The following is a 15554-nucleotide window of genomic DNA, read 5'->3' as shown; positions in this document are numbered from 1 at the left end:
ATACGTGATGTTTTTATCTTATTTTGTCCTTGAGAAGTGTTTTTTCACAGTGTCTCACTGACGGACGCATCCAGCGTTCGTCCTATCAGACTTCAGCTGCCGTCGTTACATTTTAGGTTCAAATGGCCGACCTGAAGTTTGCAGTGCATCGACGTGGAGAGTGCTGTGTTGTCACACTGTCACAATGTGAAGTTACACCAACTCAACCAAAGTTTATAGGAGAAAAAAAATACATATAATTAGATTAGTCTGCTGGTTGTTTTCTACAATAATCAATTGATAGGTCTGAAAACACTGACAAATGTGGTGAAGGTTACCCGGAGCCCAAAGTGACGATAGTTTGTTGATTCCTAAGGGAAATTCCAGCAGTATCCACAGACTTAAGACAAAACGGCATGCAATAAATACTAATAAAAGCACAGTAAACAAACATTAAAAAGTAAAGTCTGGTACAAAGCAGAATGTATAATAATTTAAGGTGCATGGTGATCAGATTCCAGTTCTGAACTGGAACCTGTGCCAATGCTTGTTTTGTCCAACCAGCAGTTCAAACACATTCAAATTATTCAAATCATTCAAAGGAGAAAACAGCACATGTTGAGAAGCTGGAGATGTGATGATGATTTAAACGATTTTCAGAGTAGGCGGTTTTATTATTTTTATCAATCGACTAATTGGTTCGATCATTTCAGATGTGCTTACGGTATATAAAATTTGGGTAGTTTATTTATTTTAATGTAAAAGTATGTTTTAAGAGCTCTTTGTTTTGTATGTACAAATCGTAATCCGTACAGTAACTTGTTGTTTAAAAAGTGGCATAAAAAGAAGATTAAAGTAAAGCCTAAAATTACCTCAAAATTCTACACTGGTTAAGTAATTGTACTTTGCAGTTACATTCCAGCTCTGTGAGATGCTGCAGGGTTTGTTTGTTTGTTTGTTTTTGTTTTTTTTTTCCTTAGAAAGTCGGTAACTCAAAGTTGTAAAAGATGTTTGAACCAGTGTTGAACCAGTGATAATTACTTTGGGGTGAACTGAAGTCTGATTGCGCTCGTGTTGCGCCTTTACGCACGGAGAAACACCTGCCGGAGCGAACGAAGCGAGCTGTCCTCCAGCCTTCCTTGGACTTCGTCGTGACCCCAACACGGTGTCCTCCCGTCTGTGGTGGTTGGTGTCGGTTTGTCCATCTGTTTCCATTCGTGTCGACGTGCGTAAGGATGAAAAGGCGCGCCCGCAGTCCTGCTCGTGTGTGTCAGCTCAGAAAAGACGCAGCGCGTCTCCCCGTGTTGCGACATTATTCCTTCGTCAGATGCAGGGGGTGTAAACACTCTCCCAAACTGACTCTCACACACTTTGTTCTTCATTAAGGAAGTTGTCTCCTGTCAGTGTGAGCGGCGCAGCGCAGGACGCGAAGGTGAGTGTTTTCGTTTTCCTGTTGTTTTTCTGTTGATATGCCTTCGCTTGTCAGATGAGATGCGTAGTAAGGAGAAGTTCGCTTCTTGATCGAGTGGTTCCAACATTTTCCATGAGAATGAAGTCGAAGCTCAGAAACGCTGTCAAAGCAGGCTGTATGCCTGCTTGAAGATTTCCTGTCCTGTGTCTGAGCTTTAAAAGAAAACGTTGAAAGTTTTCATCCAAACTGATTCTTTAAATGTGAAACAGCACTTCTTCATGTCAGGGACCTTCTGCTTCATCTTTGAAGGACCCCAGAGGGGCCCCCCGCTTGTGACAGAGCTGACTGGTCTGGTGTGTTTTCTGACACTGCTCCTTCACGCCTCCTTAAAGTGGGTCAGATGCTCTGCTGTCTGTGCACAGTGGGAAGTTAGTTCAGGTGGCACGTTAGATTGTGGATGAATCTCGCATGATAAATCTGTCCATTCAAGGTGTCTTAAATAAGTCTGACTTAAAATTTCCTCTGGAAACAGAGACAGCAGCTGGAATGAGCCGAAGTGAATTGTGTTTTACGTCCCTGCTCAGGTGTGTCTGACTGGGCGTGGCTTGATACAACCTCCATCCTGGTGAAAGAACGCTGATTGTTACGTGTTCTCATTCATGCAAACAGGGGTGGAGACATCCTGTGTGTGATCACTTTGGCCCATCTGTCTGAGGATGACGGTGATAATCTCGTTGGTTGGATTCAAGTTACAGGTGGAGTTAAATTACTACAGAGCCCGTAATATAATCTTAAAGGAACACTCCGCCCAAAAACACAACAGAAACTTGAAATATGCAGTGTTACTGCAAGCTGGAGTTTCACTGGAAGACACAGATGGCACAATCTTTGTGTTGTAAACTTCAGTGAAAGTGGCAACACCATACTGTAGAAATCTCACATTGCTAAACCTGTTAAGAGTTCAGAAGTACGAGGAACAAGGTTAAAGTTCTCATTTTCAGTATGGCCCCTGAGAGTGTTTAAATCATTATTATCATTGATGTTAAGTGTTTCTTTAATGTTGTAATTGGTTGTAGCGGAGTTAATTCTAAATATATTATACTTAATTTGTAAACTCTCTGTCAAATTACCGGTAATTTATGATGTTGCTTGTAAGTATTGTAGCAGCAGACCCAAACATTTTCCAAATCATAATAGAGGACAGAATCTGAAACCTTTCCAGTCCCTCTTATCAAATCTTTAACGTTTAATGTTATAAATGACTCCAGAATTAGTTTAGTTCTGTAATGACGAGGCACATCAAGTCACCAAGTTGGTATCTGCTGACAGAGTCTGACCTGACACTCACCTGCCTTAGTTTACGTAAAATAACAACTGAAGACAAAGAATCTGACACTTCTTATTTTTATTATTATTACTGTCATGAGATACTTGGACCAAATACTGAAGGTGCTGCTGCATGTGTTACGATGGCAACTCTTTCTCACTTTCCACTGATATTGATGATGGTGGCTGAATTATTTTTGATTTACACTCAGGCCTGTGCACTTAGTTGTCGTCCTGAATTCAGACACTTTAATCGCCTGATTGTATGTTGATGGGGTCACGTTTAAGTTTAGTGACTAAAAGGAATAATCATGTGCGCCCTAAAGTGTGACTGACATTGCTATTAAGGAGCGACTTTTTCCAAGATAGAAGCTTCCTTTCAAAGGAAAACTCACATGATGATGTGCTCTGGTTTCAGCGGCCTCCACTTCTCACCTCGCTGGTGTGTTTTGGTGGATGTATCAGCAAAAAGGAGCTTGTTCCTCTTTTGTGTGTTGTTTGACCTTCCACTTTATTTAGATCAGCACTTACAGCCACATGATGGCTGGCAAAAAGGATCCTGGATTTGTTTACTGCCAAAATCTGAACAGGATCATGCTTCTAAAAACATCTAAAAGAAACAGAGTCACCACCTGTTACTGCCATGCACTCACCACATTTAAGCCTGACATCAATCAAAGATTATGCAGTAAAATGCCAAATTCTTAGTAAAGATAGAAGTAAGGCATTTAAGATGGTAGTTTGTTTATTATTTGTTAGATGAAACAAGGTATCAATCATGGGGCTGGACAGCGGTGCTTTCAGCTAAATGCCAACATGCTAATGTTTAGCAGGTGTAATTTGGTGTAATTTGGTGTTTTAATTTGGCGTTTTATATGTTTGTAATTTTCTATGTTCCCAGAAAAATGAATATCTGAATCTTCTATCTTTTTAGCTGTAGATGTTAGTCTTTTTAAAGTTATTGTCATTTTCATTTTTAGCTATTTTAATAAATAAAATCTAATTCACTTGACTTATTTACCCAATATTTCGGTTTATGTCCAAGTACCTACGGAGCTGATGACGCTGCCATCAAACTTGAATTTGTGTTGGGTGCAAATTAGCAAATGTTAGCATGTAACATGCAACATTATTGACATAATATACCATTTACATACTATTAATTTATTTATTGTATCTTCCCTTGCTGCTTTTTGCACTTCTGTTTAGATGTTAAACTGCATTTTGTTGCCTTGTACCTGTACATGTCTAATGACAATAAAGTTGAATCTAATCTAATCTAAAATGGAAAACATTATACCTGTTAAAAGTGAGCGTGTTAGCAAGCTAGCATTAACATTTAAGAACAATTTAAGATAGCGATATTGTCACGATTTTTTACGGGGTCCAAAAAACACTGACAAGCTAACATTTTGTCTCACTGTGCGCGGCATTAGCTAGTAGCTAGCTTCTCACTGTGTTAACCAGTGTTAAGGTGCTTTACCTCAGCCCACTGTGACCACGTGAGAATGCAAAGAAATGATTTAAGACGCATTGGATTATAAAATATTATTACACATGTCTTATTGCCGTGATAACATTTATCCTTCTGTTTGAGGCTGTCTGATGCCTCAATGTTCAGACAATACGTCTTGTAATTTGGATCAACTGACCCTTTAACCTCCCCTGTCCAGGTGAGCAGTGAGCAAAATGAGCGGAAACAACTCAACCCTGCACCTGGACGGCATCCCTCCGGACACGCTCAGTAAGGTACGTCTCACCTGAACAGAAGATAGACGAGTCTGATGGTTTGACGGTTGTTCACTTTCCCTCAGCTGGTGCAGAGGAGAAAAGACCCCATTTTATTCTAAAGTGGTGAACATTCGAGATATCAGTGTACATATTATTATCTTTAAAGAAGATCCTTTAAAGTCCTTTAAAATATGTCAAAAGTACACAAAGTACTTCTTGACTAATAAACAACAACAAAACACATTCAGAGATTATTTGAAAAAAGTGAACTTGTGGTAAAAGTGGACTTTAAAAGGAAAGATTAGGAAATCACAGAGTTTTTATCAGTCTGATTCACGGGGAAGGATCCACTCAGTGACAGATGAACAGAAATTACTTGAAGCATGACTTAATTTCCTTATTTCTTCAACAGAAGACTTCCAGTTTTCATCGCCATGGCCACAAGTACACAAGGTCAAATTTGGAAAGCTCGGGGGGGGGAAGCAAAACTATTACAAGCAGCTGACAAGAGTCAGCTGTGATGTTTATTGCACTCATCTACAGGCATGACAACCTGCACCTTCTTCATTTCTCTGTCTTATCACTCTGACTCTGATCATAACGCCCATTCTCAATCATTCAAAAGGAACGTTGTTTCAGTTATGTGTTCACCTCTTTGGCGTTCATCACCCACACAACAAGACGAAAGGTTTGCGGCCATGCTAGCAGCGGAGGAGGAAGTGTTCAGATCCTTTACTGAAGTAGAAGTACCAGTTCAGCAATGCAAAGAAATTACTCTAAGTAAAAGCCCTGCGTTTTAAATACCACAAGAATTATCAGCACAGTTTTCTGCATTTCTACTTCTCTACATCTTACATGAAAACACTGTACTTTTTACTCCACCTTTGTTTGATTTCATTTAGATTAATAATACACATCAATCAACCAAAAAAAATCTGATATTAACATGCCAGTAAGACTTTATTGATCCCCAGGGAGAAATTTACAATCTCCCCAGCAGCAGCAGCAGTACATTTACTATATAAACTATAACACATTTGTACACTTTTACAACTTTTACTTTAGGTACTAATGCTAATATTTTTGTGCATTCACCTACTTTAATTTTACTTCTTAAATGCAGGATTTTTTTGCTTGCAAGAGTGTAATTCTTCAGTGTGAGGAAATACACTCTGAAGCTTATATAAGGGCACAGGTTTGCTGTTCCTGTGTGTTCCTGTGTGTGCGTACTGTATGTGCACAGGGATTTACTCTATATTGCATGTTGGCTCAAGCTGATCTAAAACTCGTTTAGGAGTCCAAACGGTCCGAGTCATGATGTAGGAATGAAGTGAGCCACTCCTCTGCAGACGAAACAGCGGGAACGAGCATGTAGAGGCAGAAAGAAAGGGAGGAAATCATAGAAGAGAGGGAGATGAAGAAAGAGTCTAACAGGACACGAGATGAAGCGTGAACAAACATGTCTGTGGAAAATTACTGCAGCTCCTCAGCTGTTTGTATGAAAGACCCACAGTTTCAAAAATTACTAAACCGTGAAGTGTGTGTGCGTCAGGTGCGAAGAGAAATCTTGGCAGGTTTATTCTGATCAGGTTTGCTGAAATCTGACCTGATCAGATGGTTTTTCATTTTAGACAGGCCTGCCGCTAACATTTACCGTCCTCTTGAGTGGACAGCACAGCAGCAGGACAGTCGAAACCTGCCTGAGGTATTTCACAGACTTAAAGTAATGGACATGTGTGATGATGTAATAAAACCGACCAGTCTGACAAAGGAAGCATATTCACCATCATACCATCACGGCACTTACAGATCCTGTTTGTAATCCAGCCAACAGAAATACGAGCGTCCTTGAATGTCCCCGGTGCTGAGCAGACAAACACGCAAACGCGTCACACAAGCAAAGACACATTTCACAGGTTCACACACTCTGATCTTAAATGAAAGCTTACACGCCTGTTCACAGAGAGGGAAGATGTCAGCTGTTTTATGTCACTGAGCAGAGTCCAAGATATCAAACTCAAACAGTGAATAAACAATAACTTGGCTAACTTTGGCACCATTTCAGCTTTTGAGAGTTTTTCTTGTACATGAGATTTGAGGATGGGACATCTTGCATCCCTCATCCACAAGAAGCCAGAAGCAAATCAGCTTTCAGTCTGATTTCAGCTGGTTCAGGTTTAGTTGGCTCAGATTGTGTTGAGGGTCTTTGTGGTCTCGTTCACTGACAGATTACCTGGATTATCTGGAAGGTTAAAGCGAGACTTTATGTTACCGCATCCAAAAGCTGTTGTTTGTCTGGGTTTGATCACAACATTTTACAGTAAACAACATCTTCTAGCAATGACTTCAGCAAAGAAAATGCCAAAAAGATGTTCCCACAAGTTATTGTTTAACCATTTCTCTCTAAATAAAAAAAGAAGAAAAGAAAGAAAGAAAAAAGAACGATAATTGCTCATGCACTCAAGTTCAAGTTTATTATCCAAAAAGGAAGTTCACTTTGTTGGGAGGTCCGTCACAGACAATACGATACAGGCCGGGCATAGAAACAGCACAGGAAGCTGCACATCATGTCAGGGTGATGGGCCCAGTGCTGCTGGTAAAAACCGTGCAGTGTTTTTCCCAGTTTTGAAGGTAGCGGAAAACAGGAAGAGGAGAGTGAATTGTTGCTGGCATCTCCAGAGGATCATTACAAGTCGTACCAGCCAGGCCTCTTCCTGCCAAAACGTTTCGCATCACAGAAACAGAGCAGCGTAAACTCAAGAGGTCTGAGACATACGTGTCTTTTTTTGAATGTACTGCAGGTCAAACATGTTTTGAGCATTTGGCTTCTGCAAGGTGAAACCGAGATGTTAAATAGAAAATCATAGACTTATAACTTGGAGAATTTGTTAATCAAAATCTTCGGCTCTCCGGGAAGGCAAAGACTCCCCATGAGTGAAGATTCCTGAGAGTCGTAACTGTTTGTGTCACACAGTACTCACAGTACTTTTACTTCAGTAAAGGTTCACTGAGAGAAGGGGAGACGATGACATCCTGGAACAGTTCATTCAGTTTTGTTGAAAGCTGAAATGCCTCATAGCTTAATGATTGCTGCGCTTCAACACAGCAGTACTGATAATAATAATAATCAGTATTGTTGTGTCGAAGTGTGTTTCCGTGTTGATTTCTGTCTCAGCCTCAGCTCTGACCGCAGTGATGGAAGATAAAGCTGTTTGTTTGAACCGGTCAGTGACCTGCTGCCTGATGCTGCAGATGTTGGGGAAAACGCTGCCATCTTGTGGATAAACGAAGTCACATCTGCACCTTTCATCTTGGTGTTATTTTTAACGATTTTATTTCCTTCAGTGTCTCCTGAAAGGTTTTAATCCTGCTTTAACCATGTGAAGCACTTTGAAGTTGATCATTTATTCTTGTTATTTTTAACCGTTTCAGGGTTTTCTATTCTAATAGTTGCTTTTTGTGGACGATCTGCAACCCAAATACGACAATATTAATATTTTTCTGCTGACTGTGTAAATGTGTTTCGTAATGTTTGTGTGCTGTGTGTTTTTTGAAGACCAATAATTGTAAAATTTAAATAGAGAAATTAAAACGAAACAAAAAGCTAAAAAACACCAAACAAACAGACAAATGAACAATAATCATAATTCAGCTTAAAACTTCTCAAAGTAAGAAAGTCTCTCTGTTTCAGTCTTTATGTTTGAACGTTTTCACCTTTGTTTTTGTAAACACATAAAATGTGATTAAAGACAGAAATGGGGGTAAAATAGTGACGGTGATTGTAACATAAACTGTTCATTGGTGCACATCCAGTCTGTTCGGATTCATTCGTGTATTTGTTTGACTGTCTCTGTGCAGGTGCAGGTCTACCTGAAGCCTTTCCGTCTGTCTCTGGAGAAGCTGAAGGAGGTTTCTGCTCGACTGAAGAAGGATCTGATTCGAGGTCTGGGCAAACACTCTCATCACAAGGCGCCCGTCAAGATGCTGCCCACATTCGTCAGGGCCACGCCGGACGGGACGGGTGAGGCTCTTTATACTTCAGTTTGACTGATGGACTGATGCTGTAAGACATCAGAGAGGAATTTGATGAAATCAACTCATCTTTTATCATATTTTCAGTTTAACTTAGCATTTCTTGTTTATTTTCATGCCAGAGTTTATAAACTTGAGTTCCTCTGATTTTAGGCACCAGTTTTATCAAATTTTTTTCTTTAGATTCATTTAAACATATTTAACTTTATTAATGCAGGACAAAGAACTTCCTCATTCTTTACTTTTTTCACTCTCTTAATCCTTGATCAACCAATCCGCTGTCCCTTCCTCCGGCAGAGAAAGGTGACTTCCTGGCGTTGGATCTCGGAGGAACAAACTTCCGAGTGCTTCACGTCCGGGTGGTGGAGGAGGAGCAGATGGTGCTGAAGATGGACAGTCAGATCTGTGCCATCCCACAGGAAATGATGCTGGGACCCGGAGAGCAGGTGACACACGGCGTCAGAAACGAAAAAACAGTCAAGGAACAAACAGAAAAAAAATCCAAATACATTTAGGAGAGCGACTTCTTTCCAGTCGCCATTTTAACTCCTGCATTACCAGCATCATCGCGATATTCCTGCTGTCTGTATGTATCGTTTGAGACGTTCCAGATGTCGCAGTTACACATCTGTCTGTCTGTGTCTCTGTCCGTCCAGCTGTTCGACCACATCGCGGCCTGTCTCTATGACTTCCTCATCTCTCAGAATCTGAAGGGACAAACTCTTCCTCTGGGCTTCACCTTCTCTTTCCCCTGTGAACAGAAAGAAATCGACAAGGTATCACACACACACACACACACACACACTTACGCAAATTGTGCCTATTCTTTCATAACACTTTCAAATAAAACCTTCTCTCTGCACAGAGCATCCTGATCCGCTGGACCAAAGGCTTCAGATGCTCCGGAGTGGAAGGAAAAGACGTGGTGAAGTTACTGAAAGAGGCCATTCAGAGGAGAGGGGTCAGTGTAACACACTGAGGCTGACGTGGCTCACGTTCAGTTCAAGGATGTGATGGACTCAAGTCCGAGGTGCAGAAAGCTGCAGCGAGAAGCTGAAGGAGTAGCTTTGGGTTTTGGTTTCTCTCAACCAGCTTCTGTTTCCCAGAACGCGCCTCTAAATCCCCAAATCTGTGTATTCTTAAAAGTTAAATACACATAAGCAGACCTTGTTGGATATAACAAAGGACATTTTGATGCAGACATGTTAATCAAATTACCACAAAGTAATCCTTCATGTAATCTATGCAAACATCTGTACGAAGCAGTTAAACATTACCATGCCGCTCACACAGTGACAACAATCCAATATAATCTGGTATATTAGTGTACTTTTGATACTTTAAATACAGTGTGGCTTTACTTCAACCTGCCATAACTGAACTGACCTTTTCTCCACACTGACTTACCATCGCGTGTGTGTCACGGCGGCTACATGTGGTCGTTTTTCGGACGGTTTTGGATGTTTTTGATATTTCTGGATGTTGTTTGTCTCTCTGTGTGTTGTTTCTTAGCTTTCAGTCAGATTGCAGCTCAGGCTCTAATGAAAAGTAATGTGCTGCCCTGCAGTTTCTCTTGTATCACAGTGTGTGTGTGTGTGTGTGTGTAGACAGGTTATTTGGTATACAGATCAGATTATAAATAGGAAGGACGTTAACACACCTGTCTATCGCTGTGTCTCTCTCTGCAGGACTACGATATAGGCTCAGTTGCCATGGTGAACGACACGGTGGGCACGATGATGAGCTGCGGCTACAGGGACCAGAGCTGTGAGATCGGCATGATCATCGGTAACCAAACATTTTAATAAATTAACAACTCCAGGAGGTCCTCAGACCATTAGGGCTCACATGGATCGGAGGAAGACATCAAGTACTCAGGTTTTGTACTGAAGTAAAAGTAGCACAGAAAAATGTTCTGATACAGCGGCTTTATGTCTCTGCAAGGCATTGTTTCAGCCTTGCAGATAAGTGGTAGTGTTGGAAACAGCTTATCATGGAAAACAGCTCCTCTCAGGTGTTCCCGAGCCTTATTGAGCACATCGAGTCTCACCTGACGGACATAATGTGTTTTACCTGGTGAGCAGGAGAGGCTCGTTGACAGCGAGATCACATTAGATATAATGAGGGTCGTGCTATGGCAGTGAAATGTCTCCTTTCTCTGCTGTAATTAGTTTTGTTTGAGGGCTCGCTTGAAGATGAATCAAACGCTCTCCCTCTGGAGGTGATTACATCGCTGTTCTGTGTGTGTGTGGTGGAGACACTAAAGGTGGGGTGAACTAAAGGGGGTGGAGAACGAGCAGAAGGTGGAGGTACAGTCCAGTGAATGAACACATCTGATTTAATCCGCTGGATCTTCTGTCGTGCTTCTGTTCCTGTGCAGGTACGGGAACCAACGCCTGCTACATGGAGGAGATGAAGAACGTGAAGCGCGTGGAGGGCGAGGACGGGCGGATGTGCATCAACACGGAGTGGGGCGGCTTCGGGGACGACGGCTCCCTGAAGGACATCCTGACCGAGTTTGACGTGATGGTGGACAAGATGTCCATCAACCCCGGTGTGCACACGTAAGCATGACGGTCAAGTGGAAGAAATGTTTTTACTGCTGAAACGATTTGTCAATCCACAAATAAACAAGCCCTGAACTGTTTGTCCAGAATAAAATGCCAGATATGATCACAGTAAAAGATCTTCTCATTTCTGCTGAAACATCATCAGATATCACAGTGAAAACTTTGACCCCTAAATTGTTAGGATTCATCCTCTGGGGATCACGAACGTCACTGCAGTCCATCCAACAAGATGTTGGAGTCAGTTTCCTCTCATGTGATGAGACCAGCTCAGAAAATGCTTCCACTAACAGAAAATAACGAGTGAGAAGGAGCTGCAGGAACAAAAAAATACCTACAGTGTGAAAGTTTTCCTGGCGTTCTGACGGCTGATGGATGTTTCTCACCTGTTTGTCATCTCTCGCAGCTTTGAGAAGATGATCAGCGGCATGTATCTGGGAGAAATCGTCCGGCTGCTGCTGGTGAGGCTGACGGAGGACAAGCTGCTGTTTAAGGGACAGGCCTCGGAGGCGCTGCTGACTCCGGGAAAATTTGAGACAAAGTTCATCTCTGAGATTGAGCAGTGAGTGTCCCGTCGAAGCTTCTTAAGCCAATTACCTGCTCTTTAATCAGGAGGCATCATAGCTCATCAGATAGAGGAGGTTCTGTATGGCTGTTGCAGTTGGTTGTCAGTGCAAACTCAGCCGTCCCTCCACAAGTCAGTCTGTGTAATGGCGTCATAGTAACGGCTGCGCAGCACTTGTGGCTTTTGCACTGATCTGATTTCCAGTCTGCAGTGCAGCTCATACTTTTCACTAATAATCCACAGGCTTTGTTCACTGTATAAGAAGAGCTGTAACCTAATGAGGCATCATACTGTGTCCCCGTACCGCAGCAGCAGACACGAGGTTACTTTGATTCACTTCATATCCAAAGTTTCCATCCAAATGTAATCTAAATTTTAACCTCATTGTCAGAAAAATCACCAAAGGAAAATGCATATTTTCGAGGTTTTTCCATCCACTACTGTTATGACTGTTGGGAGTTGGTTCATCAACATAAGCAGTTTGTGGACACAGAATCAGGTGGATGGAAGCGCATCTAATGTGTCTGTGAGCTCCGACCTGCTGACTCACATCACCATAACAAATAGACTGAGTACAGTCAGCATAACCAATCAGTCTGCACTTTGTGTTGTGTTTGTGACACCCACTCAGATAAATTCTCTTCTGACATGAAACACCTAAGCTCCTTCGATGAGTCTCTCTCAAACTAAATTACTCCGAAGGAGTTCATCGTTCTGTCTCTCCATTCAGACGTCCTCTTTGCTCCTTCACATTGTCTTTATTTCCTGTCCCTATCTGTCGTCCAGGCAGGACAAAGGTCTGGAAAACACTCAGAGTATTCTGACTAAGTTGGGTTTGAAGTGGGACTTGGTCGACTCCTGCGTGGTGCGTCTCGTGTGTGACACCATCTCCTCACGCGCCGCCTGTCTCTGCGCCGCCGCCCTGGCGACCCTCGCCAACCGCATCCGAGTCAACCGTGGGTTGGACCGTCTGAAGACCACTGTGGGGGTGGACGGGACGGTCTACAGAAAACATCCCAAGTAAGAGGGAATACGAGGGGCATGAAACTTCGTTATGGTGTGTTATAAAGCATTTATCACACATTTCCACGCTGCTGCGGGATTTTGAAATAACTTTCAGTTGCAGATGTGTGCTCGGGTGTACAGATGTTAAAATGCAGTTTTCACTCACTGTCTTACCTGTGACATTTCTGAATGTAATGTTCCCATCATCATCAACACAATAAATGATAGAAACTTGTGTTAATCTTCAAAGTTATTTGGTAGTGACTGAACAATAACGTGAGGTTGACAGACTCTACTTTAACTCAGTGTAAAGTGCGGGGTGTCACTGAAATGGTAATCTTCACTTGTTTTTACAAACATTTATCAGATGTGGGTTTCGATGGGAGGGAGAGTGATGGGAGGAAACAGCCAGGGAGACATCCTGAGTTATTTATTTAGTTGTTTTGTGAATTTTATTTGTATTGGTATTTTGTGTCGGTAGAAACAGGAAGGGGTTAGCGCTGGTTGTTGGCACAACTTCCTGCTTCCTGCATGTTGTGAAAAGACTCCACGAATCGAACCATCATTCTGGTTTAAAGTCCCATCCCTTTATGTGTTTAGCAGCATTTTTCTGCAGCGGCACACACACACACACACACACACACACACACACACACACACACACACACACATCCCTCAATGTTTGTTTAAATATGACCACATTAATGCATGCACTTCACTCTGCACGTTTAGTACTTTGGGTGAGAAGCCAAACTGCATTTTGTCGTCGTCAGTAAAACCCGAAAGAGATTTGGTGTACAATATGTTCTGCTTGTCAATATTTATTTTTCTTTCTTTTCTCCCTCTTGTTTTCCTTTCCCATTCAATCCTTCTCTCCCTCACCTGCTCTCTCCTTCTGTTTGCTCCTCCCCCCATCTCCCCGCTCCTCTACTCCCCCCCTGTAGTTTCAGCGAGGAGCTCCAGGCGACGGTGCGCCTCCTCGCCCCCAAGTGTGACATCACTTTCCTCGTCTCAGAGGATGGCAGCGGGAAGGGTGCTGCCATGGTAACGGCTGTGGCGCAGCGGCTGGCTCTCCAGTCCCGACTGTTAGAGGACAGCGAGGGTGACGAGGAAGAGGAGGAGGAGGAGGAGGAGGAGGAGGATGAAGATAAATAAGAGCAGAGGAGATGCAGAGTTTTCATTTTTATGCTAAGTTTCGCTCATGCACACAACTCCTGTTTCCTTTTCCTTTTCCTGTTACAAACTTGTTTTTGGTGTTACACGTAGTTTCCTGTGGAGTTTCTGACCTCTCTTGGCACGATGGATCTGTTGTCTTTGAGTGGGTCCACGTTTTGTTTGTGCGCCTGTGAGTGACATGAATTAATGAATGACTTCATGTGCCTGTTTCCCGAATGGCGTAAATGACTCAAAGTGAATTATGGGATTCACTAGCAAATTATCTTAAATGAAATATTGTGTTTTAATGAGAAGTATGTCAGCTGTTTCAAGTCTGGCTGCAGTCTACTGGACATTTTTAAACTGAGAAAACAAATCACAGTTTATATTGTGGATCGTGACTGCGACTGGATAGATTGTGTTTTTGTTTCTTGCCCGACTAAATGCAGGATTTTATGTGTGAGCCGTACTCACTGTGAACATAACTGTTGTTACTTTACGAGGGTGTCAGTATGATGACGCTGCATTAATCTTTAACAGTGTACATGCAAAGATTTGTGGCAGGGGTTCCTTTTGTGTTGTGTTTAAACCCCTCACAGCTAGATGGCAGTGTTGTAATCTGTCCTCAGCCAATGTCAACTGAAACAGAAGGAAGAATTACAAAGCACACAGGCCTACGAGACAATATATTGCCTTGCAGTACTGCAGTACACTGAATTGTAACCCCTGTATTGTGATACGCATTGTACTGCCAGGCTCTTGCCAATAGACCATGTCTGTTGTTTCCCAGGACATCCACACACCAAAGAAAAAGACAATCCACAGTGCGAGGTCCACAGGTGATCTCAGGGGGATGAAGTGCAGTCGCTTCATTAACAAATAATAAATTTTCTTAAATAACTTAAGTTATCATTGAGGGTGAACAGTGTTGGGGTTATTGTTTACAAGACGAGTTCAGATTTTTAAAAGTTCTAATCACCTCTTGTTCCCTTTTAAAGTGTATGATGGACCTGTCAAATTGCTCAGCAAACTCGTTGTTTGATGTCAGAGTGTGGACATATTGTTACGCAAAAAGCAGCTTTTGACCAGTCATCTTCTACTTCTGCTATTCTTTTTGGCCGTGTTGTCGCTGGTCCATCAGTGTGTCACCTCAACACTTTGGTTCACAGGGAAATATTTTGCTGGCGTTAGCATTTCCAACATGCTAAATGTTAGCATGTTTGTAATATCCAACAGGGCACAACCTTTGAATGGCAGGACGTGAAGGTGGTACTCGTCCAATTCCTATTTGTTCACATGCTGCATGTAAAATGTGTTGCTGGATATTTATTTGTTAGGGCAGTTGGAATGAATAAACACTGGAAACACACAGAGATTGTAAGAGGTTTTTGTTTTTACCCTCTTTTTTCCTGGTCGCACCGTGAAGGGAAGGCTGTTTTTTTGACTGATCTGAAGACAATCCATCACTTGGGCCTGACATGATTTTATGTAGAAGTGTGACCTTCCCTCTGGCGCCACCCTCAGGCCGAATGATACATTTTTTAGTTCTATCACTGTCAAAGATCTGCTGATAGCAAATATGGCTTTCTTCTCTCCTGTCACAGGTATTGTTTTCTGGGCCGTAATGAAGAAAACAAGCTGTTTTTATAGTCTTGTTGCTTCCCATCGCTGTTCCATCCAAGGTCCCAGAAGTGTTGATGCAACATTGCAGCTTTAATTACAGTTTGCTGCTTGTTTCTACAAGCTTTGACCGTTTCAGTCATCCAAAAAAACTCCCTACTGT

General features: G+C 42.2%; 1 protein-coding gene across 2 annotated transcripts; it reads left to right on the top strand.

Moving 5' to 3' along the window:
- The first annotated feature begins 98 nt into the window (after positions 1 to 98).
- LOC124071273 (hexokinase-2-like) lies at positions 99 to 15140 on the top strand. 2 transcript variants are annotated; one of them, XM_046411804.1, is made up of 11 exons: positions 99 to 1411; positions 4390 to 4465; positions 8306 to 8468; positions 8777 to 8925; positions 9136 to 9255; positions 9345 to 9440; positions 10168 to 10267; positions 10860 to 11043; positions 11453 to 11608; positions 12398 to 12631; positions 13561 to 15140. In XM_046411804.1, the coding sequence occupies exons 2-11, from the start codon at positions 4406 to 4408 to the stop codon at positions 13769 to 13771; spliced, it is 1473 nt and encodes a 490-aa protein (XP_046267760.1). In that variant the 5' UTR covers positions 99 to 1411; positions 4390 to 4405; the 3' UTR covers positions 13772 to 15140. The 2 variants fall into 2 exon arrangements, with proteins under 2 accessions (XP_046267760.1, XP_046267761.1); XM_046411805.1 differs by lacking the exon at positions 99 to 1411 and adding an exon at positions 2127 to 2144 and having other exon boundaries at positions 4387 to 4465.
- Positions 15141 to 15554: the final 414 nt, after the last annotated feature.

Source organism: Scatophagus argus, chromosome 14 (genome assembly GCF_020382885.2).
Source record: "Scatophagus argus isolate fScaArg1 chromosome 14, fScaArg1.pri, whole genome shotgun sequence".
NCBI classification, from domain to species: domain Eukaryota; kingdom Metazoa; phylum Chordata; class Actinopteri; family Scatophagidae; genus Scatophagus; species Scatophagus argus.
The sequence above is the reverse complement of the archived record's forward strand: the minus strand, read 5'-3'. Positions and strand labels throughout refer to the sequence as shown.